The sequence below is a fragment of the Sciurus carolinensis genome, chromosome 7 (genome assembly GCF_902686445.1).
Source record: "Sciurus carolinensis chromosome 7, mSciCar1.2, whole genome shotgun sequence".
NCBI classification, from domain to species: domain Eukaryota; kingdom Metazoa; phylum Chordata; class Mammalia; order Rodentia; family Sciuridae; genus Sciurus; species Sciurus carolinensis.
Window position 1 is genome coordinate 28,244,326 of NC_062219.1, and position 26,860 is coordinate 28,271,185.

At 40.4% G+C, this 26,860-nt stretch overlaps 1 protein-coding gene across 2 annotated transcripts in view; it reads left to right on the forward strand.

Moving 5' to 3' along the window:
• The first annotated feature begins 12,905 nt into the window (after positions 1-12,905).
• Positions 12,906-26,860, forward strand: part of Map3k5 (mitogen-activated protein kinase kinase kinase 5) — a 216,335-nt gene continuing 202,380 nt past the window's right edge. For both annotated transcript variants that reach the window (XM_047558138.1, XM_047558139.1), the window contains exon 1: positions 12,906-13,944. In XM_047558138.1, the coding sequence (XP_047414094.1) occupies positions 13,497-13,944 (448 nt within the window). In that variant the 5' untranslated portion in view covers positions 12,906-13,496. The remainder of the gene's footprint in view (positions 13,945-26,860) is intronic.

Below are 26,860 nucleotides of genomic sequence, written 5' to 3' on the forward strand. Positions count from 1 at the left end.
ACAGTTATTAAATACAAAAAGCAAAATGCCATGGAAAATACTTCACTTACTGCAAAGGGCCTGTTTATTTTTTTCAGTGTTGATCAAAACTACATAAACATTTAATAAAATTTTTTTTTTCTTTTTGCAGTGCTGGGGATCAAACCCAGGGCCTTGTATTTGCAAGGCAAGCACTCTACCAACTAAGCTATAGCCCCAGCCCTTAGTAAAATTTGATTAATAATTATTAAATACAAAAAGCAAATTGCCATGGAAATGCTTTGCTTAGTGCAAAGGGCCTGTTTATTTTTTTCACTTAGTTTGTTTATCCTTTCTTAAGTATTACTTAGAATGAGTCAGGGCCATTAGTAAATGAGAAGAAAATAAAATGCTTATTAAGGACTATTATTAAAGTGCCTTATTTTCAGGAGAACCCCAATTCTATTCCAGTGAAACCAATCCAAATTTAAGAGGTTCATGGGAAGAATAAGAAATGAGGAGAGAATTGGTTGATGAATGATAAAAGTCCAAGTAAAAATTAATATAGACTTAGGGTATGCAACAAACTTATAAAAAAAAAACAAAATGTTTTCTTTGCAAGTCTGAATAAATGTTCATGTAAATAGAAAATCCCAACTTACCTTGTAAAAAGAAAAATATGTACATACAGAAAACCTCCCCTCTACACTAGCAGCACAGCAAAGATACATTTGGAGGGATGGAAATTCTCATCACTCTTTTCTCCTGATGCTGCACATTTTGGCTCAATGTTAAGAGGGACTCTGTTTGTGAGAGACACACTTGCAAGTGGGGTGGTCAGCATCATGGTTATATATAGGTGACACACTGTAATTTCTGCATTTATTTATTAGTGATCATAAATAGTGTGATAAAATTGCCAAATTTGTTGGTAGAATAAATATGGAAGGTTTTTATTGTCCAATTATTGTCACCCACTCTTTCTTATCCAGTCTCCTTGATGCTGGGTACTAGGAACACTGACAATAGCAGTCTCTCTCATTTGGATACTTATGAAGTGTTACAAGTGTCAGAAACGCTGAGGATTTAGGAAAAGCTGATGCGAATAATGCTGTGGAATACACGAAAAAACAGGTTAAGGTAGATAATTCCTTCAAGACCACAAATAGTAATCATAAATCTTCGCATTGATTAGGTCCACCCTGTACCCCTGACTCCCTCTCTCAGAGCTGCCCTCTGCTGCAGCCACCCCTGACTACACAGGCGAGGGCTTAGACTTATATTGGACCCTTATCTGGATATTGTGTGGTCCCGGGACTGCACATGACCCAGGACACACTACTTGGTCATTCTCCAGGATTTTTCTGATTGTCTCCCACTTTGAGGAGGAGCTGGTCTGAGAGAAGTCCCTAGGAACAACGAGTTTAGAATTACCTGGGTATATGCCTGATAAAAGTGCGAACTTTGCTTGAGGTTGCCCCATTTATCTTAGATGAACTGAAAACATCTCCCCTGGAGAGGCCAGTAGGCTGAAATCCACATCTGGATGTCTAGGTACTTTAGAAATGAGAAATCAGAGTAAGCCCGTGCTCTGAAGGATAATGGAACTATCTGTTTGAAAGGGAGAATTCCAATGAAGCAGAAGGCAACGGAGTAGATGCTAGATTGGTTTTTGTATTTATTTTTATACTTATTATACTTTTCTTAGTTCTATAAGATAACATTCAATGTAAACAATGTGGATATTTCATAAAAATTAAATAAGGAGGAAAAAATAGTCACCTTCAAGTATATTGCCAGGAGATAAGTGCTGTAAACATTCGAAGTTTTTCTTTCATGTTTTTTTTATTTAACTTTTTTATTTGTTCTTTTTAGTTATACATGACAGTAGAATATATTTTGGCATATCATACATACATGGAGTATAACTTCCCATTTTTGTGGTTGTACACAATGTGGAGTTTCACTGATTGTGTATTTTCATATATGAACATAGTAAAGTTATGTCTGATTCATTCTACTGTCTTTTCTATTCCCATCCCACTCCCTTCCCCACTGTCCAATCCAGTGAACCTCCCCTACCTCTCTCCAATTGTGAGTTAGCACCTCATATCAGAGAGAATATTTGGTCTTTGTTTTTTTGGGATTGGCTTATTTCACTTAGCATGATAGTCTCCAGTTCCATTCATTTATGGCAAATGCCATAATTTCCTTCTTCTTTTTGACTGAGTAATATTCCATTGAGTATATGTACCACATTTTCTTTATCTATTCATCTATTGATAGATTTTAAATATTCATAAACATTTGGTTTACAGTGTAAGATCATCTCATCTGTTTTACACATAAAAATAACTTTTAAAAAACTTGAAATGCAGAATTACGTAAACATATTAGAAGCCTGTTGAATTGGAAATGGCATTCAGAAGTCTCAGGGCTCATGAATCTGAGAATTGTATGTCCCAAATATTATTTAATTGAAATTAAAAAGTTTTGGTAAAGTGCATGAAATATAAAGAATTGGAGCTGAATATTTCACCAGAAATTGTTCAGAAAGGGTGACTATGACTGTATCTGTATGAAGGCAAAAGAGGTGAAATTTGTTTAAGCTCAAAAAAATAAAAAAGAAATTTAACAGTCCACAGGAGAACAGAAACTTCAAAGGGACTTCAAAGATGGGAAATAGACAAGAAACTTCAAAGAGAGAAAAAAATGGCAGCTTTAAATCTTATCTAATAGAAAAGTCTCTGATTTTATAAAGATAGGGACTGAATCAACAGACCCTCAGCCCTTTCTTTGGTAGAAGAATGATTTTTGGTTGTTTTTTTTTTTTAAATCAAATTTGGGTATTTTTATATTAAACACAAATATGTAAAGGGATAAAATATTCTATAATGGATCAGGGAAATTTCATTTTACCTTACCTTTAGTTTTATTCACTTTTGAAATAGGGTCTTACTACGTTGCCCAGGCTGGCCTCAAACTCCTAGGCTCAAGTAATCCTCCTGCCTCAGTCTCCAGAGCAGCTGGAATTGTACTCATGTGCCACCAGCCTGGCAGAATTTCTTTTCTTTTCTTTCTTTTTTTTTTTTTTTTGCATTACTGGGGATTGAGCCCAGGACGTGCTAAGCAAGCATTCTTCCACTGAGCTAAATCTCCAGCCCTTCTCAAAAGCTTGTTTGGAGGTTCTAGCCAGGGAGTGCAGCTACTCAGTATAACCTTGACTTAGAACCTCTATCTGGGAAGGTCGTCTTCTTCAACCAAGCACGCAGCTTGGACGGAGGGACGGTGCTACTTCAGCAGAATCAACCCTGGAGGGCAATGGCATGACAGATGTCACAGTCAGAACGTCCTCATATCCTACAGCCCTTCTTTTTATTCTATTCTGGGTCTTGCTGAGTTCTCCAGGCTGACCTCTTGCTTTGATCCCTGTGCCTCCCATGCAGCTGGAATTACAGGTGTGCTGACATCACATCCAGCTATTTTTGCCTTACTTTTTAAGGAATATGGTTTCATTGGCTTTCCCAGTAGCAATAACCACAGTTATAAAAGAATACAGAAGTGGGAATTGGGGCAGAGCATATTTGACTGCATTTGGAACTGTGCACTAAAATCACATAGTTATGTGTATGTAAATGCTGTAAAAAGTATGGGGTTTCACGGTTGGGAGAGGAATATTTAAAGGAGCTTTGAGCCAGAATATAGGCATACATCTATAAGCCCAGCTATGTGGGAGACTATGGCAGGAGGATCCCAAGTTTGAGTCCATTTTGGGGAACTTAGCAAGAACCTGTCCCAGAATTTTTTTTTTTCAAAAAGGGATGGGGATGTAACTCAGTGGTAGTGGGTTTGCCTAGCGTGTGCCAGGATTTGGGTTTTGGGATTCAATCTTCACTAATGTCAAAAAAAAAAAAAAAAAAAAAAAGGAAAGAAAGAAAGGAAGAAAAAAAGAAGGGGGAAAAGAATGAATTAGTTTATGAGATTGTAGCTAGTATGAACACATAGGTCAGGCTAGAAATTTAGTCAAGATTTCTACAGTCTTGAGTCAGAAATTTATTCTTTTCCAGGAACTCTCAATCTTTGCTCTTAAGATTTTCACCTAGCTGGGGCGTCACTGGTGCATGCATATAATCACAGCAGCGTGGGAGGCTGAGGCAGGAGGATTGAAAGTTTGAGACCAGCCTCAGCAACTTAGTAAGACCCTATCTCAAATGAAAAATAAAAAGGGCTGTGAATGTAACTCAGTGGCAAGGCACCCCTGGATTCAATCCCCAGAAGCACCCCACCCCCCTCCCAAAAAAAGAGTTTTCGTCTGATTGGATGAGGTCCATGCACTTCACAGCATTAAAGTATGGAGGATAAGCAACTTGGGAGGCTGTGGCAGGAGGATTCCAAGTTCAAAGCTAGCCTCAGCAGCTTAGTGAGGCCCTCAGCGACTTAGCGAGATTTTGCCTCAAAGGGGCTGGGGATGTAGCTCGGTGATTAAGGACCCTGAGTTCAATGTCTGGTACAAAAATAAGTGTGGACAATCAAAGCCAACTGCTTGTAAATGTTAATCACTCAACAAAGTATTATCAAAGCAACATCTAGACTATTGCTTTCCCAAAGAACTGGTCAGTCTTGCTTTCTCTGTACTCCTATCTACTTCTATTATTCTTCTGTTTTATTTTGAAGCAAATTCCAGACATTATTCCATCCATAAACATTTCTTCAAGTATTTTTCCAAGGTAAGGATGCTTTGTAAAGCCCACAATAGTTATTATCATTTAAAATTTTTTAAAAAACAATTATTTCTTAATTTCATTGAATGTTCAGTCAGTATTCAAAATTTCAAACATTTTATATCACAATTTTTTTGTTTGTTTATTTGAATTAGAATGTAAATAAGATCCACACGTTGAGATTGGCTAAGATGTTTGGGAATTTCTTTCCATACTGCTATGGTCTGTTTGTCTCCTCACCAAAATTCATACGTTGAAATACTAACTCCAAAGGTAATGGCTGTAGGAGGTGGAGCCTTTGGGAGATGATTAGGGGACGAGGGTAGAGCCTTCAAAACTGGGATTAGGGCTGGGGAGATAGCTCAGTTGGTAGAGTGCTTGCCTTGCAAGCACAAGGCCCTGGGTTCAATCCTCAGTACCAAAAAAAAACAAACAAAAAAAAAACTGAGATTCATAAATCTTATGGTTTGGATCTGGAATGTTGCCCAAAGGCTGTGTTCTTGAAGGCCTGGTTACCAACATAGCAATGTTCAGAAGTGGGACTTTTGGTGAGTGATTTATCATGAGGGCTCTAATCTCATTAACTGATGAATCCTTTGATGGATTCATAATCCCCCCCCCACCCCCCAGATATGAGGAACTGAACCAAGGAGTATTCTTCCTCTGGGCTACATTCCTAGACCTTCTTTTAAATTTTGAGATAGAGTCTTGTTAAGCTTCCCAGGCTGGCTTCAAACTTATTATCTTCATCCTCCTGCCTCCGTTACTGGGATTACAGGCCTGCACCTTCAAACCTAGCTTAGATTCTGAATTTGATGGCATTATTTGGAGGGGGTGTGTTATGGTTTGGATGTGAGGTGTCCTCTGAAAGCTGGTGTGTGAGGCAATGTGGAATGTTCAGAGGTGAAAAGATTAGCTTCCAAGAGTGGGTTAATTCATTTGATGGAATAAGTTTCGGAAGGTATGCCTTAGGAATTACATTACTCCTGGTTCCTTGAACTCAAGCTCTTCCTGCTTTCCGGCTCTCATGAACTGGGCAGCTTTCCTCTGCCATGCCCTTCTCCCATGATGCTCTGCCTCATCTTAGGCCCAGAGAAATGAAGTCAGCCAAACATGGACTGTGAACCAAAATAAACTTTTCGTCCTGTAAGGTGTTCTTGGCAGGTGTATTGGTCATAGGGAAACAAGGCTGACTAAGACAAGGTGGGGCCTAGTTGAAGCAAGTGTGCCACTGGGACTATTATCTTGTCCCTGGCCTTTCCCACCCCCATCTCCTTCCTGACTGCCATGAGATGAGCAGTTTTCCCCCATTATACCTTCTCCGCCATGATGTTCTCCCTCACCATAAGCCCATAGCAATAAAGCTTAAATCTCTGAAACACCTCCTTTGATTTTTCTCAGGTATTTTGTCAGTGACAAAATCTAATACAGTATGCTTATGCTTACAAAAGAGACTGCAGAGAGATAGCTTGCCCCTCCTTCCACGTGAGGAAACAGTAAGAAGGCACCCTCTCTGAACAAGAATGTAGACCCTCAACAGACACTGAAAGAGCTAATGTATTGACCTCAGATTTCCCAACCTCCAGGATTGTAAGACATACATTTCTATTATCTATAAACCACTCAGTTATGATATTTTATTATAGTAGCCTGAAAAAACTAAGATGTTTCTTTTTATTTATGGAAACACCTGGATTGTAAATCTGGATTTTGCTGGTTTCGTCCTCATGGGGTAATTTAACATGTTCCTTACTGAGACAGACTCTCTCGGAGTTGCCCAGACTGGCTTTGAACTTGGGATCCTCCAGTTTCAGACTCCTGAGCAGCTGGGATTACAGGCATGTGCCACCAACCCTGGCTACTCTGTTAAATTTAATTGGACCCAGACATTTGTTCAAGTTCAGGATACATTTTTATTTTATTTATTTTAATTTCTGGCAAGACTATTTCACAGGTAGGTGGTAAGTATATCCTCTCTCTAAAAGATAAAGTTTGTTTTTTTCTTTCTGTGATTTTGGTAGCCATTAAGTATGGCTTAATTTTAAGTTCACAATTTTTCTATGTTTATTAGCTAGGCTAATTTTGCGAAGAGAAACTTTTCTTCATTAAACGATGTGTTTACCCTTGGAAACATTTGGGATGTGAAAAGTAGTATAAATGTTTAATTCTTTCCCTTTATCTTATCAGATGACTAATATCATCCAGTTTTGTTTGTTTGCTTTTGTTTTGTAATGGAGATTGAATCATTTTCACCACTGAGCTATATTCTCAAAACTTTTCTTATTTTTAATTTTGGGTCTCCCTAATTTGCCAAGGCTGGTTTTGAACTTGTGATCCTCCTGCTTCAGTTCCCAAATTGCTGGGATTACAGAGTGTGATATTGTTTCGCTACTGTGACTAAAAGACCTAACCAGAACAATCAAAGAGGAAGAAAAGATTATTTGGGGGCTCATGCTTTCAGAGAGCTCAGTCCATAGATAATCTGCTCCATTCCTCAGGCTGAGGTGAGTCAGAACATCATGGCAGAAGAGTGTGGCAGAGGAAGCAGCTCACATGATGATCAAGAAGCAGAGAGAGAGATTCCACTTGCCAGATGCAAAATATATACCCCAAAGGCACAGTCCCAGGGACCCACCTCCTCCAGTCATACTCTACCTGCCTTCAGTTTCCATTCTGTTAATCCCATCAGGTTAAGGCTTTCATAACCCAATCATTTCTCCTCTGAACCTTCTTGCATTGTCTCACATATGAACTTTTGGGGGACACCTCACATTCAAACCATAACAGGCACCATGTTTGGCTAATATTCAGTCTTAACCAATTTGTTTTTTGTATTTCATTATTAATTCATGAATTTAACTATATTTGATGTGTTTAAATTATTTCCTTATTAATGTTCAAATTATCCCATGTTTGGTCACAGTCTCTGCAGATTGACCCCTGACACAATCCACCAACTAGATACACACTAGATAAATTTGCCTCATTTTATTTTTTTTATTTTTAGAGTCTGCCTTTTTAAACTTTAATTTGTTATTACAATTATGTAAAATAATTTTATGTTCCAAAGTAAAAAATCTACAAAATGAGATATATGTCTTCTTGACTGTTTCTTCACTTCTCTTTAAATAACCATTTTTAATTTTTAAAAATAATCCATTGTATTGAGATACCTTTCACATACTACAAAACTGCATACTTCAACATATACAATTTGATGGTATACTTCAGTGAGTTTGGGAATTTTCACACTTGTGTAACTACTACCAGAATAAAGGCATACAATATTGCTACACACTCACATGTCTGTTATACTCATCTCAGGAACCTTCTACCAGCCAGATAACTACTCCAGTGCTTTCTGTCCCTGTGGTTTATCTTTGTCTTTTCTACATTTCATACTGGTGGAATTATTCATATGTGCACTTCTGTTTTGGGCCTCTTTTGCCTATCACAATGTTTTTGATTATCCATGTAATTCTATTTATTATTAATTCATTCCAGTTAAAATATTAAAACAGTTTTATTGAGGTATAAATGATACTCAATAAACTGTGCAGATTTATGGCATATGATTTGGTAATGTGCAGAAGAGATTTAACATAGCAGGCCTGAGATTGCTATTCTTAGAAAGGTCAACTTTCTTTTTTCTTTTTCTTTTTCTTTTTTTTAACAATAGTTGGGAAATAAATCCAGCTCTACTGCTGAGCTACACCCCAACCCTTTTTATTTTTTGAGACAGCATCTTACTAAGTTGTAAGCTTGGTCTTAAACTTGTGATCTTCCTGCCTCAGCCTCCTGAGTAGCTGGGGTTCCACAGTGAAATGTCAACTTTCAAGCTGGACTTTGGGAGAGTCTCCACCATTCCCTGATAAGAGAAGCTTACTGTGCCTAAACTGCACAAACAACACGGCCTATACTGAACACTTGCTTTCCTTCTGGGAGTCTGGAATTTTTGTAAAATCACTCAGTCCTTAATGAGGTCCCGTGGCAGATAATTTCACATACGTTGTCACAACTCATTACTGGGGGGATTAAGTATGTCCTAGGTGACTCCACAGAGAAAAAATTCCTAGATTCTTGTGCCTGTCTTGCTCTGACTTTATTTCATGTGCTTTTTCCTTTTAATGGTCCTTCTGTGTTTCTTTCTACCTTAATAAAGCGTAGCATAAATACGACCACATGCTGAGTACTGTGAGTCTTCCTAGGAAATCACTGAACTTGGAAGTGAACTTCAGGATCCCTAACAGAGACAAGACGTGATACAATATATATATATATATACAATATTTATATATATATAGAATATATATATATATATAAAATATATATACACACTCACACATGTTTACTATGTTTCTATTATTTCAAGTTTACTGGTCTCGTCTTCTTTGGTGTCTAACCTGCTATTAATGCCATCCGACTTAATTTTAACTTTATGTACTCTACTTTTCACATCATTCCCTTTGGTTCTACTATGTCTTCATTTCTTTCTTTATTATGCTCCTGTATTCTTCTGAATTCTTAAGTACTTCTGCTTTTTTTTTTTTTTTTTTTTTTTCCCTGTACTGGGGATTGAATTAGGTGGTGCTTTACATTGAGTTATGTCTCCAACCCTTCTTTTTATTTTATTCAGTTATTTTGTAGTATGGGGTATCAAATCCAGGGCCTCATTATGTGAGGAAGTGCTCTACCACTGGGCTATATCCCCAGCTCTTATTTTTTGAGACAGGGTCTTGCTAAATTGCTGAGCCTGGTCTTGAACTTATGATCTCCTGACTTAGCCTCTCCAATCACTAGGATTACAGGCATGTGCCTGAAACTTGCACTAATAGTTGTTTTAATGTCTTTTGACTGTTAATTCCATCATCTCTGTCACTTCTGGGACTGTATCTTTGATTTTTGTTAATGATCATTTTTTTTTTCTGGTTTGGTAAATTTTGATAAAAATCAAAATTTGTCAGATGGTATTTTACTTTATTCAATAGTCTATTTTATTATATTCTTTAAAGGGTATTACATATTTTTTTCTGGCAAGTAGTTACTTATGGGTGAATTTTCTTGTTTTTAAGCTCATCTATAACAAGTTCCTTTATTCTAGGAATAATCTAGTGTTACTTTAAAGTCATGGCTCTTCTGGGTCTCCTTCAAATGCTCTGTGGATTCAATAAAGTCTTTCTACCCTGGCTAAAGTGGGTGGGAGGTAGTTAATTATCCCATCTGTGTTGGCTCTGGGAGTTGTTTATTTTAGAGTTCCCAGATAGTTATTCTATGCTTATATATGGTTTTTCCTGAACTTATGTGGTTTTATTCTACGCATATGCATAGTAGTACTCAGTTAAAGATTCAGAGTCTCTTAAGGAGATTTTTGGAATTCTTTCTCTGCTTCCTCCTCTTGGATATTGTGGATTTTACATTCTAACTGCCTCAGCCTCCACCAATTACAATTGTTTTATCCTCAACCAAGGAACACTGGCCCTTAGGTTCTCTTTCTTTGCACCATTATCCAGAAATTGCTTCCCAATAGAAAGATCATCTAATACAATCACCCTTTTTCAAAAAAGATTTCCAGTCCTGCACTATTTCTAATATTTGAAAATGAAGAAATAGAAAAGTATATATAAGTCGTTACCATTTTAAGAAAGTGAGACACACAAGTGTGTGTGTGTGTGTGTGTGTGTGTGTGTGTGTATTACAAAATACAGTCAGTCGTGCATGCTTATAATTCCAGAGGCTCGGGAGGCTGAGGCAGGAAGATCGCAAGTTCAAAGACAGTCTCAGCAATTTAGTGAGACTAAGCCACTTAGTAAGTAAGACCCTGTCTCAAAATAAAAAATAAAAATGTCTGGGGATGTGGCTCAGTGGTTAAGTGCCCCTGGGTTCTGAATTCAATCACCTGTACCAAAAAACAAAAAACAAAAAAACAAAACAACAACAACAACAAAAAAACTAATAGAATAGAAATACGTTACTTTGAAAAATTATTACTTGGATTTCTGATTCCAGCAGAGAAAAGAGCAATAGGATGGATTCTATTGCCCAGTTTAAATAACTAGAAAATTGGGGAAAAATTTGGTAAATATAGAGATAATTAACATTCCTCTTTATATCTGCATAGTACTCCACTTAGGAGTTATATCACTATTTATTAAACCAGCCCTGACTAATGAACACTTGAATGATTTTTAATCTTTTGCTATCACAAATAGTACTGAAATGAATAGCCTTGTAAAAATGTTTTCAAAAAATTCCCAATGTATCTTTGAGATAAATTTTTAGAAGTGGGATTGCTGGATCAAGGGTCAATTAATATGTAATTTTCCAGATACTAACAAATGTCCTCTGAAGGTGTTTTATTGTTTAGCTAATCAGAAATAAAAGGATGCCTATTTTCTCACATCCAGTCTCACAAATGAGTGTGTTGTCAAATGTATGGATTTTTGCCAACACAGTGAAAAGTGGCATACTAGTATAATTTTAGTTTGCACTCATCATGATAATGTTGTTTCTTTGTATATGGTAAGAACCACCTGTACTTCCATGTTTATGACTTGCCTGCCTACAACTTTCTATTGCTTGTTTTTCTATAGGATTTTGGTCTTTTTTCTTCTATTTTTAGAAACTCAGCTGTGATACCAGTTGCAGATGACATATTATTTGTCTGTCTAGTTTACATATGCCATATAAAGACGTTTTATTTTTAATGTTATCAAGCTTATCAATTTTTTCCTTTTCGAGTCCCAGTCCTGAAAGTTTTCCTTATTCTTAAGATGAAAAACAAAAAAAAAAGTCCATATACTCATGAAGTAGTCATATAGCTTCACTTTTTACAGTTAATATCCATTTGTGGTGTGTGGTGGGGGGAATGAAACCAATTTTATCCTTGTATTGTCATTGGGTGACATGTTTCCTCTGGATTCCTCATCTATAAAGATGGCCGACTTAAGATTTGGATATAAAATACCATAGCAATAAGCTCTTATTTTTCAGGTAAAATGGACTGAAGACATTTGACCATGTCATTTACTGGAAAATGAACTTACCATCAGTGACAGTAATTGTAAGGAACTTCAGGGACGGTGTTCTTGGGCCTGTAATTTGCTTCTTCAGACCTCGTCTATCAATAGGATGCTACTGCATGGCTGTGGTCTGAATGTTTGTGTTCCCCCAAATTCACGTTGAAACCTAGTCATCAACACAACAGTATTAAGTACGGCCTTTGGGAATTTGAAATGTAATTCACATTTTTCTCCAGCCTATTTCATAAGACTCATTAATCTCGGTTTGGGAAGTCCAAACCCAGTTACTGTACTTTATTTTTTGCAACTTGGACTTGTTTTCCTACCATTGACGTATTAGCTCTTCCAGAGAAGTTCTCTGGGAATTTACACATCTGTTTTGCTCCCCAAACAAGTTGAGTACTTTTTTGATTGCTTTTAAACAATCCAGGCATTTCTTTTATGTGGTTTAATTTTAAACATAGAATAAGTGACAATTTTTCTCTTTCATCTTGTGAGAAATAATTTGCTGCCCATCTTCTATCGTAAATATATGGCACCTGTGGGGGAAATTTTAAAATCCTAAATAAGAATGCTAAATCGTTCAGCAGGTGGAGCTAATCAATTACTCATTAACAGGACAAGCTATTGGAAAATTTAAAATGAAAAGTACCAGAGGTCGACTGGATAAATTTAGCCTGCCATTTCTAAATTTAGCTCCATTGTCACTAATAAACTCCCCTTCCGTTTAGGTCCCGGCTTCAGGGCGCTAGCTGACACCTTTGTGCCCCGCGCCCCGCAGGCCTCCGCTGTGCTTCCAGCGCGGCACCAGGACCAGGTTCACGGTGCGGAGCCGGCCGGGAGCGTCCTGAGGGGGGCGCCGTGGCTGCGAGGAACGGGGACAAGTCTCTGGGGCTGATTCCGGGACCCTCCAGTATTGACTAGAAAGACTTTTTGACGCCATCCTGTTGTCGCGTACTGCAGCTCCTAGGTGTGGGCTCTTGGCCGCGCGCCGCACTCGCGGAAGAGCTGAAGTCCGGGAGCGCGGCGCGGTGGGTTCCGTCCGGGCTCCAGCTTCCCAGCAGCGCCCTCCCCGGGGGCGGGCCTTGACTCCTCGTGCTGCGACGAGTGGGCGGCTAGACGCGGGTGGCGGAGACGGCGAGCGGCTGCAGGGAGCTGCCCAGTCAGTGCAACTAAGCGGCTGCTTAAGAGAAACGAGGCCAGATGAAGAGGAGGAACTAGAGCCGATGAAAGGGAGCTGCCGCCGAGGAGAGAGGCGGGGACTTTCGGCTGCAGCTGCCCCTGTTCCGGGACGCAGCCCGGGGAGCCCGCCCGCCCGCCGTCCGTAAGGTGCTCGCCAGGTAGCTCCGCACCCAGAGGGCGCCCTCGTCGGTCCCTCCCAGTGGCCGAGACGGAAGGAGTCAGTTGCGCTCCGGGTGCGAGGGCGCACGGCACCCCGAGCGCGGCGCCCTTGAGCCGCACCGCGGCTCAGGTTTGCCAGCCGACTTGTCCGCCCGCCAAGAAAAGGAAGCGCTGTCCCTTCCCGCTCACCCGGGCTTCCCCACCCCGTGTACTCTCAACCCTGCAGCGGCCGAGCGGCGCGGCCACGGAGGCGCCGAGGAGGGGCGAGCCGCCGCCGGGCAGCGGCGTGCCCGCGGGCGACAGGGCACAGGAGAGGCGGCGGCGGCGCGGCGGCGAGGGCGCTGCGCGCGATGGCAGCTGCTTAGCCCGGCGGGCGCGGAGCAGCCCTGAGCTGTGGCTGGCCAGAAGGTGCGGCTGGGCCGGGGACACTGCCGCCGCTGCAGCCCGGCAGGCAGAGATGAGCACGGAGGCGGGCGAAGGCATCACTTTCTCCGTGCCACCATTCGCCTCCTCGGGCTTCTGCACTTTCCCGGAGGGCGGCAGCTGCCGGAGGGGAGGAGCGGCGACAGTGGCCGAAGGCGAGCCCAGCCAGCTACCGCCGCCGCCACCGGGCAGCTTCTGGAACGTGGAGAGCGCCGCCGCCCCTGGCACCGGGTGTACTGCTGCCACCCCTGGGAGCAGCGCCACCCGGTGCCGGGGCAACTCCGGCAGCGGGGGCGGCCGACGGACCACGGTGGCATATGTGATCAACGAAGCGAGCCAGGGGCAGCTGGTGGTGGCGGAGAGCGAGGCCCTGCAAAGCCTGCGGGAGGCGTGCGAGGCGGTGGGCGCCACCCTGGAGACCCTGCATTTTGGTAAACTGGACTTCGGGGAGACCACGGTGCTGGACCGTTTTTACAATGCAGGTGAGCGTGAAACCCCTTTACTTACTCTGCGGTCAGGCCTACGCTTTCTTTGACTGTTTTTTTGGGAAACTTGTTTTGTTTTTCTTGGCGGAAGCATGCTGCTTACTTACTTCTCGCCCTATCTGGGGGGCAGCGAGCGGCGCTGCGTGACTACTCCTGGCGCTCGCCGATCCTGGGAGGGAGTGCGTGCTTGTGCAAGAGCCACTGTGTTTGTGCAGGAGATCCACTGACTTACCCACGGCCCGGCGCTGAAGCCCTGGGTTCATGTGGTCGGTCTGAAGAACTGTTTTTCGGCAGCGTAAGATATTTCCAATCAGCCCTCCATTCAGTGTGTCTGTTTCACTTTGTCCCCAATTTTCCTTTTACTTAGACCTATAACCCTTTTCTCTGTGTAGTTATGGGAGTACAGAAACGATGACTTCATGCCACGCAGCCGGCTGCCTGCAGTGTACTATAAGAAGTCGCGTGTCTTGTCCTGATCTTCCCAACTCATTTTATCTTCAACAAGTTGTAGGGTCTTGAATTTGCCTTCTCTTACCAATTTGAACTTTCAAGTAATTATTTCCGCAAGTAATAACATCATGACTTACGGTAAATGCCTGTGAAATCTTTGTTAGGATCTTGGTGAAAGAACGAGTCCCTTTTTTTTTTTTTTTTTTTTTTTTTTTTTTTTTTTTTAAATTAGCCCATACATCGTGGTGGGCTGGAAAAATTTATAATTTAACATTGTTTAAAACGCTGATATGCTATCTTAATGACTCAGATTAGCTTGGCCATTAAAGTGATTGCAAGCATAGTCCATGAAAAACTTTGTGTCTTTTTAGGCTATCGCCCATTTCGGAAAGTGTTAAACAGTTCTAGTGACTGAAGCAATTAGCTGTTAGCAAATGTTAGGAATGATAACATGTTATTGAAATTAACTATATTAGCTTATCATCCTGTCCATCCAATGTTGAGAGTGCAGCCTTAGTTATTTTTATACTTGTGGGTGGGAAACCTGGTTTAATGGTTTCAAAACAATCAGCTTCTTGTATTTGTGATCACATACAAGGTTTTATATTCCAATCTTGTTTTCAGTTCTGATTCTCTACAACCTCTTCAGAACACCTAAAGTAGGCTTCTGTCAGTCTTGGAATTCAGCCAGAGCTGAATATTTTAAGAACTAGAAGAACTTCATGTTAAGGAGGCCAGACTAAATAAACTAGGACTTTCTGGTTCGGGTATTTTTTAGTCTCCGTCTTCATAGTTGAACATGAGTATAATATATTATAGCTTGGTCCTTTGGGCGGATTGCTATAAAAATTACATAAATGTAACTTTTCTTAAAAATTATGGCGCTCTCATTTTTGGCTTATAATTTGGAAGAAGCTTTAAAGAACTGAAAGATATGAGAAGAAAATACCAGCTAAATACTTGAGTCTCTTTTCATTGCACTGTAGATTGGGTATTTTTTCCCTAGGGCTGTAGAAAAGAAGTCGTGAAGCTAATTTGTAAGAAGCTTTCCTAACAAAGCAGTCTTTCTGTAGTTCTCCAAATATTATCTCCAGGGAGAGGAGGGAGAAAGGTTAGAAGGGAGCTGACATTGGAACTGTATCTCATTTAATACTTCAAACAAGCCTGGGAAGAAAGTTCTTATCTCCCCCGCCCCCCACCCACCCAGTACTAGATGAGAATTGAATCCAGGAGTATTCTACATTCCCAGTCATTCCCCCTCCCCTTTTTTTTTAAAAGTTTCATGAGGTCTTGCTAAGTTGCTCAGACTGGCCTTGAATTTGGTCCTGTCTCAGGAGCTGGGCTTATAGGCATACTGCCCTGCTCCGGAGGAAGGACTTACCTTTTTAAGTTGGAAAACCAAGCCATGCATGACTGGACCTAGGATTCATTGGCAGTAACTGGTCAATGCAGGATTCTACTTCCGGGGCTGATCCTGAAAGGTCAGGCATGGCCCTGCTGCCTCCACTTAGGTGTGCTGATTTACTCTCAGAATCCAGAGAAGCTCCCCATCTTGGGATCTTGGTTCAAAGAGCTGACTATGATCATAAGTGGCATTTAGGTGCCTTAAAGAATAGTGGGAAGGGAATGCTCTGGGGAGACCCTTGTTCCTGCCCTCTTGTATCCCACCTCTCTGCTCCTTTCAATCCAGGCAGACTTCAGTGTAACCTTTGCCCATCTGGGTGACATGACCTCTAACCTGCCCATGACAGAATGAGGATGGTATCAGTTTCATCCTTTTGTTCTAGACTGATGGTCACAGAGTTTGATGGTAGTATAACCCTCTTCCCCGATTCCTTCTGTGGTACTGAGGATTGAACCCAGGGGTGCTGTCCCGCTAAGCTATCCCCAGCCTTTTTTCTTACTTTGAGACAGGGTCTTACTGGGTTGCCCAGGCTTTCCTTAAGCTTATGGTTCTCCTGCCTCAGCTTCCTGAGTTTCTGGGATTACAGGTGTGTGCCACTGTGCCTGACTATTACCTATTTTTTTCTGATGTCTGAGAGAGGGCTTTCTCTTCTGACACCAGGGACAGGCCAACTTTTTCTGTCCAGGGCCAGGTAGTAAATATTTTGTAGTCCTTGAAGTTTCTCATAACTATTCAACTCTGCCTTGAGAGCAGACATAATAAACAGGACCCCTAAACAAATGATCATGGCTATGTTCCAATAAAACTTTACTGATGGACATTGAAATTTGAATTTCAGATAATTAGCAAAATACTACAACTTTGCTTCCCCCACCCCAACCACTTAAAAATGTAAAAAACACTTTTAACTTGCAAGTTGTATGAAAACAGGCAGTTGCAGGCTCCTGGCCACGCTGACCTTTTCTTTACACCTACTACCTGCACTTGAAGTTGAATCATTATGATGATACAGCGAGAAGAACACTGCCCCTCCAGGGAAAGCTGAGTTTTCATTCCAGCTCTGCTGCGAACCTGGGAATTGAAATCATGAGGAAGTCCTCTTATCTCCTCCCATGGCAATTCTAACCTGTAAGTTTAGCTAGGGGGTGGAAGTAGAGGGAGAATTGAAGTAAATTTCTGAGATTCCCTTATTTAATTCTGTGAATTTGCAAAAGCAAGGCAGCCTGGTGCCCTGGGGCAGAGCACGGGAACCGGAGTTCCAAGGTCTGTATTCTGGTTCTGGTTCTTCTCTAATTTGGAGTGAGTCATTTAAAAACTCAGGGAGTAGAGGGTTGGAGTATTTGGTATTCAAGATTTCCTCTGGTTCTCAAATACTTTACTCTAAAATTTCAATGTTATTACTATACATGAGTCATTTTAGTTCACAGAGATTCATGAACTGCTTGTATATATCCTGTCCCCAGCTGCCAGGAGCTCAGAATTGGTGGGGAGGGTGGACTCTGTGCCTTGGTAGTCACAGTGCCTCTGTGAGAGTCACACAGAAGCCTCCTCGGACTACCTGGACACAGCTGTAGGATCAGTAAGGTTGGGTGGATTCAGGAGTATTTTCTCAAAGGAGGCGATATGTGAATCTCAGTGGAAGGGTAAGCAAAGATGGCCTACTGAGACTTCAGCATTGGACAAGGGAATAATGGTGCTCCAATAGCTCAGCTTAATGGAATGAATAAAAACTTAAAGCATTATGACATTTTTACGAATTATCCCCATCTTTGTGTTACGGTGTCTTTTTAAAGAATAGATTGCAGCTGGGTGTAATGGTGTCTGGGCAACTTAGCAAGACCCTATCTCAAAATAAAAAAGGACTAGGAGTCTGGCTCAGTGATAGAGTCCCTGGGTTCAATCCCCACTACTGCAAAAGCAAAAGCAAAAGCAAACAAGAAAAGATTGTAGTTACAGGTTTTCATTGATTTTTCCCAATTTGATTTTATTTAACTGTATGCTAGTTGGTTCATTGACTACTCGTCATTGTTTCATTGTGAGAGATGAAGTTAATGCTCTGTTAATGCTTTTGTGAAAATTCAGAGATGGCCAATGCCTGCCTAACACCCATGCTCAACCCCTGCATTGTAAGCAGTGAAATGCTGTAAAAGCTATGAGGTGTCAGTCATCTGTGGTGCTCTTGTGTTGGTCAGACCCCAGCTGGCCAGGATTCCAAAAATACTTTTTTAATGAACACCGATTCTGTGAATATTGAAGGGCTGAAACAGGCTTTATTTTTCCTTCATTTTGCTTATGAAGACTCGAAACTGTGAAAAAATTACATGCATTCATTCAGGTTAAATGATTAAAATTGCTGGTTTGAACCAGGAGCAAACTTTTCCCTAGAAACAGTATTGCAGATGGTAGATTCTGGGACTCGCCTGTAAGAAGCCTTAACTCAGTGTGTGGGACCCATTTACCATTTTAAACATTCAGGAAAAGTGTGTTTCTGAAACTAAAACTAGATCACATCTCTCTGTGTGTTAGATCAGTGACTTTTGCTTTGATGTAGCTTGTTGGCAGTAGCATTTTGGTCAGATGTAGAAGTAGCAGCCACTTGGACTGGTTTTGGTGGGCTGGGGGCCATGGGGGAGTCAGAAGGGAGAAGAAGGATGCTGAGTAGAACAGGAGGCAATGCTGGCAGGATCCTTGAACATGTTCACTCCTTTCAGCCTCTTCCCCTCCTAACCTCTCTGTGGCTCTGGACTTCCTGCTGATGTAAGACCCTGGGACCTTGCTTGGCTTAAGGCCACCTGCCTCCCTCTTGTTGGGCACTGGATTAGATAGGCTGCAGGCTTCCCCTTCCCCTGCCACCAGCCTTCTCACCTGCCTGGCTCACTGCAGATTGCAATCTTTTGCTCAGCCTTTCACCCTGTAGCAATAGTGAGGAACCGGAAGGAAGCACATGCTAGTTGAAATTTTCAGAACTTAGCTTTTCTCTTTTCATCCATGTTGTGTTTTCACTTTATAGGAGCTTGTGAAGAAGGTGGCCTGTTTTTGCCATTTTGCCAGAGAGCCATCTGATCTTTCTGAGCCTCTTGCTCCAACACAGCCCCTTAGGTCTTCCATTTTTATTTGGTAAAATAAAACAACCTTTAATCCTCCTGATCCTAGAGTAAGTTCTTGAAAGTCTTCCAGCCAACTTCTGCATTTCTCCTTTCATAGCCATTGGAAGTGTTTGCAGATATTGCCGTATAACTTTGGGGGAGACGACAAAGTCTGCATCTCCTAAATAGAGGTTCTCATGAACTGGTTAAAAAAGTCAGAGGGCTGCCAACATTTTAATTTTTCCAAGTAAGGGCATTATAAAGAAAGAGAGAAAATTCAACAACCCAGTCACCTATTGCTGTGATTTCTTAAAAAGGAAAGATGTGTCCGTGTTCAAAAATTAGTGGGGACGTAACTGTGGAAGAAAGGTTATTTTAAAAGTTGGAAACAGCGGTGTCCCACACGTTTTCTTTCTGAGCTTTTTACTTTTGCTGGCATGCTGCGGAGCAGCTGTTACCACCCCATGTAAACCAAGAGCACTGAGCTTCCTTCTGCTTTCTTGGATAACTGGTTAGCTGAGGCAAAATTGTGATTTTACTAGGAAGTTGGAAAAAAAAAATTTGAAAAGAAAGCTTCAAAGCACAAAACTAGATTCATTTTTAGAGTACCCATTTCTTACCAAATGGTGAAGTGCAGATGGTCGTGGTTGGCACTGCTTTCCAGGCTCCTGGAATCCTCAACCTGGCCATCTTTGGTTTAGACATGCACTAGTTGGTAGTGAGCTGGTTCCTTCTCCGAGTGAAGCCTATTTATAAGTGCATAGCCTAGTCTGGTTTCACCAGTGCTCTTGGCAGGTGCCTGTCTTTTGGGAGTTCTCCACCACAGGTCAGTTCCCCTCTGGCTACAAGGACTGTCCCCCTGCTTCCTGTTTCAGAGGATTGGTTTGAGGCCTATTCAGTTCCTATTTCTAGTTTGCTGGACAAAATTGGTTTGTAACTTCTTTTTGGAGTCATGGAGATTGACAGGCACAAAGTCCAGTGAATGCCCAAGTCTTTCCACCCCAAAGAACCAACTGTGTCTGCTTTCCTGATGGTGCCTTCCAATACTACGCCAAACCAGAGGAGTTGAGAACCACAGGAAAGTGCATTGTTGGTCAGCAATCCCAAGACAGTGAATTTTTCCTCCTTTAAAAATCTTGATTAACTTCAAAACTATATTTTATTTTTAATTTATTTTTAATTTTTTAATTTGTTCTACTTAGTTATATATGACAGCAGAATGCATTTTGATACATCACATATAAATACAGTATAACTTCTCATTCTTCTGGTGTATATGATGTATAATCACACTGATTGTGTAATCATATATGCTCACAGGGTAATAATGGCTGATTCATTCTATTATCCTTCCTACCCTCATACTTCCTCCCTCTCTTCACTCCTCTTTGCTTAATCCAAAGTACCTCTATTTTTCCCTAGCTGCCCCCTCCCCACTTATTGTGAATTAGCATCTGCATATCAGAGAAAACATTCAGCCTTTGGTTTTTGGGATTGACTTATTTTGCTTAACCTGGTATTCTCCAGCTGTATCCATCTACTTTCAAATGCCATAATTTCATTCTTTTTTATGACTGAGTAATATTCTGTTGTGTATATATACCACATTTTATTTATCCATTCATCTGTTGAAGGGCATCTAGGTTGGTTCCATAGTTTGGCTATTGTGAATTGGGCTACTAAAAACATTGATGTGACTGCATCACTGTAGTATGCTGATTTTAAGTCCTTTGGATATAAACCAAGGAGTGGGATAGCTGGATCAAATGGTGATTCCATTCCAAGTTTTCTGAGGAATCTCCACGCTGCTTTCCACAGTGGTTGTACCAATTTGCAATCCCACCAGCAATGTATGAGTGGATCTTTTCCCCCCACATCCTTGTCAACATTTATTGTTGCTTGTATTGATTAACTTTTATTTAAAAAGGAATCTAAAGCTGTTACCTATTAAGTACCTCTTAATATCAAAATAAAGTTTTCTAATATGTTGTGACAAATATTAGCTTCAAATAAATATGAAGTGGTGGTAGCTCCTCCCAGAAAGCTTTTAGGACATTTTCTCACCTTCCTGTCACCTGTGGGCTCTCCCCAGGACTGCAGACTGTCCCTGCATCTCTTCTACTCCATTAGGACAAGAGTAGTGTTGAGAGTGTGGGAAATGTGGTGGGGTGGGCAGCGCTGCAGGAACCACAGCTATAGCAGGGAGAAACAAGGAACCACCACTTTGGGCAAGTGATTGAACCCTAGGGCCTCTTGCATGCTAAGCATGTTCTCTACCAGTGAGCTGTACCCCAGACTGGGAAAGGTAGGCTTAAAGCCATTCTTGAGTGGGTTGGGGATATAGCTCAGTTGGTAGAGTGCTTGCCTTGCAAGCACAAGGCCTTGATTCAATCCCTAGCATTGCAAATAAATAAATAAATAAATAAATAAATAAATAAATAAATAAAACCAATCTTGCTTTCTTGATTTGGATATGGGTAGGTGGGGAAAACTGGCTTTGTATACTTAAGAAAGGTACTTTATTTTCAGGGAATAAAATTAATTACACAAAGTTTTACTAATAAACATAAAAGGAAGAAAAAAAGGTTTTGAACACAAAAATGGTAAATTACTTAAAAATTTTGTATTCATGATTCTAATACATTGGTTTCTTTAGTTGTTTTAACATGTTAATTTTCTTACTCACTGGAGATGTTGACTAAAGGAACTGATCAAAAGTACATAATGAAAAGGATATGGGGCAAAGCTGATTTTCAAAGCTTTGTTTTGTTCCAGAGATTTAAATAAGTGACTACTTACATTTTATATGAGTTTTAATGGTAGGGTGTTTTCCTTTTTTACAAAAGATAACATACAAACCCAACATACAAACATATATAACCCAAGCTGCATTGTGGTTATTTTCTTAGGGGAGACAAGAGGGAAGAGAGAGGATTTAAATGTTAAGAACAGAGCAGAGCAGAGCAGACCTATGTAACTTAAATGCCACAGAAGCTGCACAGGGTAACCCTGGACATTCCATTCCAAAGCAACCCTTTCTGTTACATGGTTCATAAGGAAAGCCATTGCCTTTGGTATATGATTCATACAGGAAGTTATATTCCTTTGTTCAAGGAGTCTCAAGAAGTGGTTGTGACAGTTCTTTCTAACACTTCTAGCCTTGTCCATACTGGTGAACTCTCACTGAACTGAAACATGACTGGGAGCTGCTCTGGTGGGTAGTAGCAGATATTGAGCCATTTGCCTACTGAACTTGAACCACGAATGACCAAGTATTTGCCTAAGCCAGCAAAATTTTCCTCCTTTAAAAATCTTAACTTTTATTTTAAAAGTTTATCTAAGACTGTTACCTACCAAGGGCCTCTTCGTGTCTCATTCAAGTTTTCTAATATGCTTATTGTGACAAATATTAGCCGAGAGCTGGGGTAGCCAGGACCAGGAGCGTGGTTCCTGCATCCAGGGCCACAGCTTTTACCTCCAGCTTGGTGATTTATAATGTGGTGCTCAGGAGATTTCATGTGGGTTTTTTTCAGAATGGTCATATAATGTGTGAACGTTCAGTGACGTGTGATCCTCCTCTTTTGATCATCTTAACTCCATAAAGAACTAGATGTGGCAGTGTAATTATCTATATTTTTTTGGTTGGAAAGGTATGTGACTTGGCCAGAAACAATCAGGTGGTTGAATGGGCATCAAACTTAGGTCTTCCAGACTTACAAATAATCAAGCGTTGTACCCATTCTACCACAGATGCCCCTTGCAATGAACAACATCCAAACTTGTATCCTGTTTAGAAGGATCAGGTGTGACATCTTGGTCCATGATGCTGTGTAGCACTGCTATAAGAATAAGTTGGGGTACTGACACTTCACTTCTGGTCCCTTTTTGCTGAAAAATTACAATGACTTCTTAATGGGCTTAGGAAAGCAGAATTTGGTATTTTTCTGTCCAGAGCAACAAAGGAGTCTGGAGCCTCGGTTGAATTCTGGTTGTAGGTTGCTTGCCACAGGCTGGAAATTGGATTTTTTTTTTCCCCAGGCAAGTCTTGTCTATTTCCTGGTCATAGCGTTGAATGGATGGCCAAGTGACAGACCAAAACAGGCCCTTCTCTGGAATGATGCAGAGAGCTGGGCTTATAGCACAGCTTTTCCTTGGTACTCTGAGAAATTTTGGCTCCCGACTCTGGTTCACTTTCCCCTAATGTGATAGCTTATTCTCAATAACTCAGTTCTGTGATCATTTATCCATTGCTTGTGATTTGCCTCTCATTGCAGCAGAGTCAGTAAAGAACTTCAGGAGTATGAAGGTTTATAATATCTATAGGTTTCCATGGTAACAGCTAAGGAAACTGATACTAAGGAAGAAGTTAGAAGGAACCATCTATATACCACATTCTTCCCACCTAACCAATTAAATGAAAAAAACCTTAAAAAATTTAAGGTGTGAAACATTTCAGTCATAAAAAAGTACACAGCATAGTACAGTGGACACTGATGGATCTACTACCTGAAGATAATTGTTATTAAACACTTTGACATTTATTTCACTTTTTCTCTCTTTTAGAGCAATCAATCAATTTGAACATAAGTAAAAGTCCCTTTTAGGCTCGGGTGTGGCTCAGTGGTAGAGCACTTGCCTAGCATGTGTGAGGCACTGGGTTCAATTCTCAGCACTACATAAAGATAAATAAATAAACATAAAGGTTCATACACACACACACACACACACACACACACACACACACACACAATCCCTTTCTACTTCATCAGTTTCCCCTCCTGGGAAAGTACTTCCTTCACTAGAAGTGCTACATTGTAATCTTATAAGCTATAATTTATAAAAATTCTTAAATCATGATTCTCTACGAGTATAAACATGTTAAATATTTAATTTTTTATTTAATGGGGAAACCAATGTGATATTAAAACTGCCTCAAAGGAGACCCATTTTTTTGGCAAAGCTAGGAATCAAACCCAGAGTCTCGTGCATGCTAGACAAGCACCGTACCACTGAGCTACATCCCCAACCCACTTGAAGGAAAATTTTGACAAGCAGATGTAGAAACACATCATAAGGAAAGCTAAAATGAAATTGCTAATAGAAGCAAGGCTAGCTTATATGTAAGGCAATTCTGTAAGTCTCTGTCAGTATTGGAGTCATCTGTTCTAATGAGGTAGAAATCAATTGCATTGCTACCAAATGATATTCATATGTATTATTGTGAACAAGAAAGTTTTGCATTACTGTCAGTAACTTAATGTTAACCCCAACAGCATTGTAAAATGGCTCAGTCACTGGAAGGACAATTTAAGGTGCCCACTCCTTTAAAATCAGATAAAATCGGAGAGTGTGTCATAAAGCCTGGCCTTCACTGACAGGTTTAGGTATACTCCCTTCTGCCCATATACACATCTCTGTTTTTTTGGTTTTTTGGGTTTTTTTTGGTACTGGGGATTGAACCTAGGGAGCACTTAACCACTGAGCCACATCCCCAACTCTCTTATATTTTATTCAGAGACAGAGCCTCGCTAAGTTGCTATGACTGGCTTTGAACTCAGAATCCTCCTGCCTCAGCCTCCTGAGCTGCTGGGATTACAGGCATGCACCAACAAGCCCGGCCTTATACACATCTTTGACTACTTTATTTTGACAGAAGTTTGTTCATTCTTAGCAGGCTCTATGCCTATCTCAAGGGCTCTGAACCTAACCCGACTTAAAGGACCTGTTGTTTATTCTTGTGACTCTATCATCTGATGCTGTCTGCCTTAAGAGTGTCCTAGAATACCTTGTGTTTTTTTTTTTTTTCCACTTTATTTTTAAAATATCTTTTTTGTCTTTGGATATTTATTTATTTATTTACATGTGGTGCTGAGAATTGAACCCAGTGCCTCATGCATGCTAGGCAAGTGCTCTATCATTAAGCCACAACCCCAGCCCTAGAATATCTTGTTTTAACCAGGATTCCTAATCATGGTTGTTTCAGGTCTGGAAGCATGTATAAATTAGATATAAAGGTGTCAGTCACCTAGGTTTGGATTGGACAAGAGGCACATGCCTGTGACCAGAAACATGGCAGGAATATACTAATATGATGGGTGCTTGCAACATCTGGAAACCCACATTGATTGTTATGCTAGGAAATCACCATTGTTACCAATGGGAATTAGTGGTCTAGACTGCTTCAAATAGTTGTATTTTTTGGAGTAGGAAAAAAAAATCCTTATATTTTAGAGGACTGGCAAACTGCTATAAAGTTCCACATGCCAAAGATATGTCTTTGGTCTCATAATTTAAGGCAAGTCATACCCAAATAAACAACACAATTACTATGTACCAGATCCTGTGCCAATAGTTCTACATGTGAGATCTTATCCACTGAAGCAGCTTTATGAGGCAGATCACATCAGTTGAGTGCCAAGCTATTGAATGCCTCGGCCAGCATGAGAATAGTAAACAAATAAAATTCCATCTAGTTAATAAAGCCAACCCTGTATTGAATATATTGTTGATGCAGAGCCATAGCTAAATTATGGTATTCATATAAAAATGACTGAGGCAGAAATCTGGGCTCGCTCTGATGATTCTGAGTGACATTTATGGATGTATGCTTTCCATAACATTTGTAATTATTTTTGAGTCACATATATATACTAGTTGATATCTGTTAGCCCTGCTATGATCATTCCTAGGTTTTCGGAAATTAGTCTTGGGAAGCTAGCTTTGGTTGATCCAGTGAAAATGTAGTTCTTCTGATCTGGACAGTAGAATTTCATTTTTTCCAGAGTAACTTCTGGTCATTTTCCCAGGCATACTGGCTTAACATTAACTGTTTACATGTAATAGAGTAAGAAGAGACGTGTCCTCTAGACAATCTGGAGGAGCAGGGAGTCTGGTTTTAAAACGTAATGCATCTCTTCATGTATGATCAGTTGCAAAGTGGGGTTGAGGTGCAAGTTGCTTGGCACAGCATAGTGAAATCAGAGAATGATGTTATATCTTACACGTGAGTTATGAGAACAGTTGGCTTGACTTTTCTTGCCAAGCAACTCAGTGTGCCAATATTTTATGAGCTTAAAGTACACTTGGCTGTTGGTAAATCCAAAATAAAATCGGAAAGGAAATACTAGCCTAGATTCTTAGCAGAGTTCTAGACTCTTCTTTCCCTTATAAAATCAGCAATGTAGAAAATTCATTGAAACATCAAATGTGACACATAGTTGGGTTGCCAAAGGATGGATCCTGCTGTCTTCATTAGAATGTTGTTCCACAGATCTGTGTTTTTGTTTTCAAAGGCTGATATTAAGTGTTGTCAACATTACGAAATCTTTGCAGTCTCATGCTCTTGGCTTTATTACAATTTGATTTATAGGAATACTTAGTATTTACTGGTCCACTTACCATATATTTGAATGTCCAATTATATCATCAGTGTTAATTTTAATTATGTCAGACTAGATTTTAAGTGGCAAAATGAACGTAGTATGCTTGCAAGATTCACTTTTTAACATTCTTTTGAAGAAATGAATTAGATACAAAGACATACTAATTTGAAGGCAAATTGCAGAAGCATTGAAAACTGCTAACACATAAACATTCGTCAGAGTTCATTAATGACAGGTTTAGAGAATGACTTACCTGGATCTGTTGTAGGTGTAGAAGTTCAGACAAAATCCTTCAGTTCTTGACTCTGTTTAAGGCAACAGAAAGCAGGCAACAGGGAGGCAACTCCAAAATGAAGAATTTATAAGTGTCTGAGCTTAAGTAACCTTCATGGGGTATTATGGTTACCTTTATAACTGTCACCACCCATGGTTCATTTGGCACTCATGACATCTCTGAGAAGGATAAGCTGTGGTATCCTAAGAGTGGCACTCTTCTGTTTCAGCCAGATCTCACATACACTTGGAACTGAAATTAAGAGATTTCTGTATCTTTCTGTTTTGCCTGCTCCATTAAGTCATATAGTCTCACT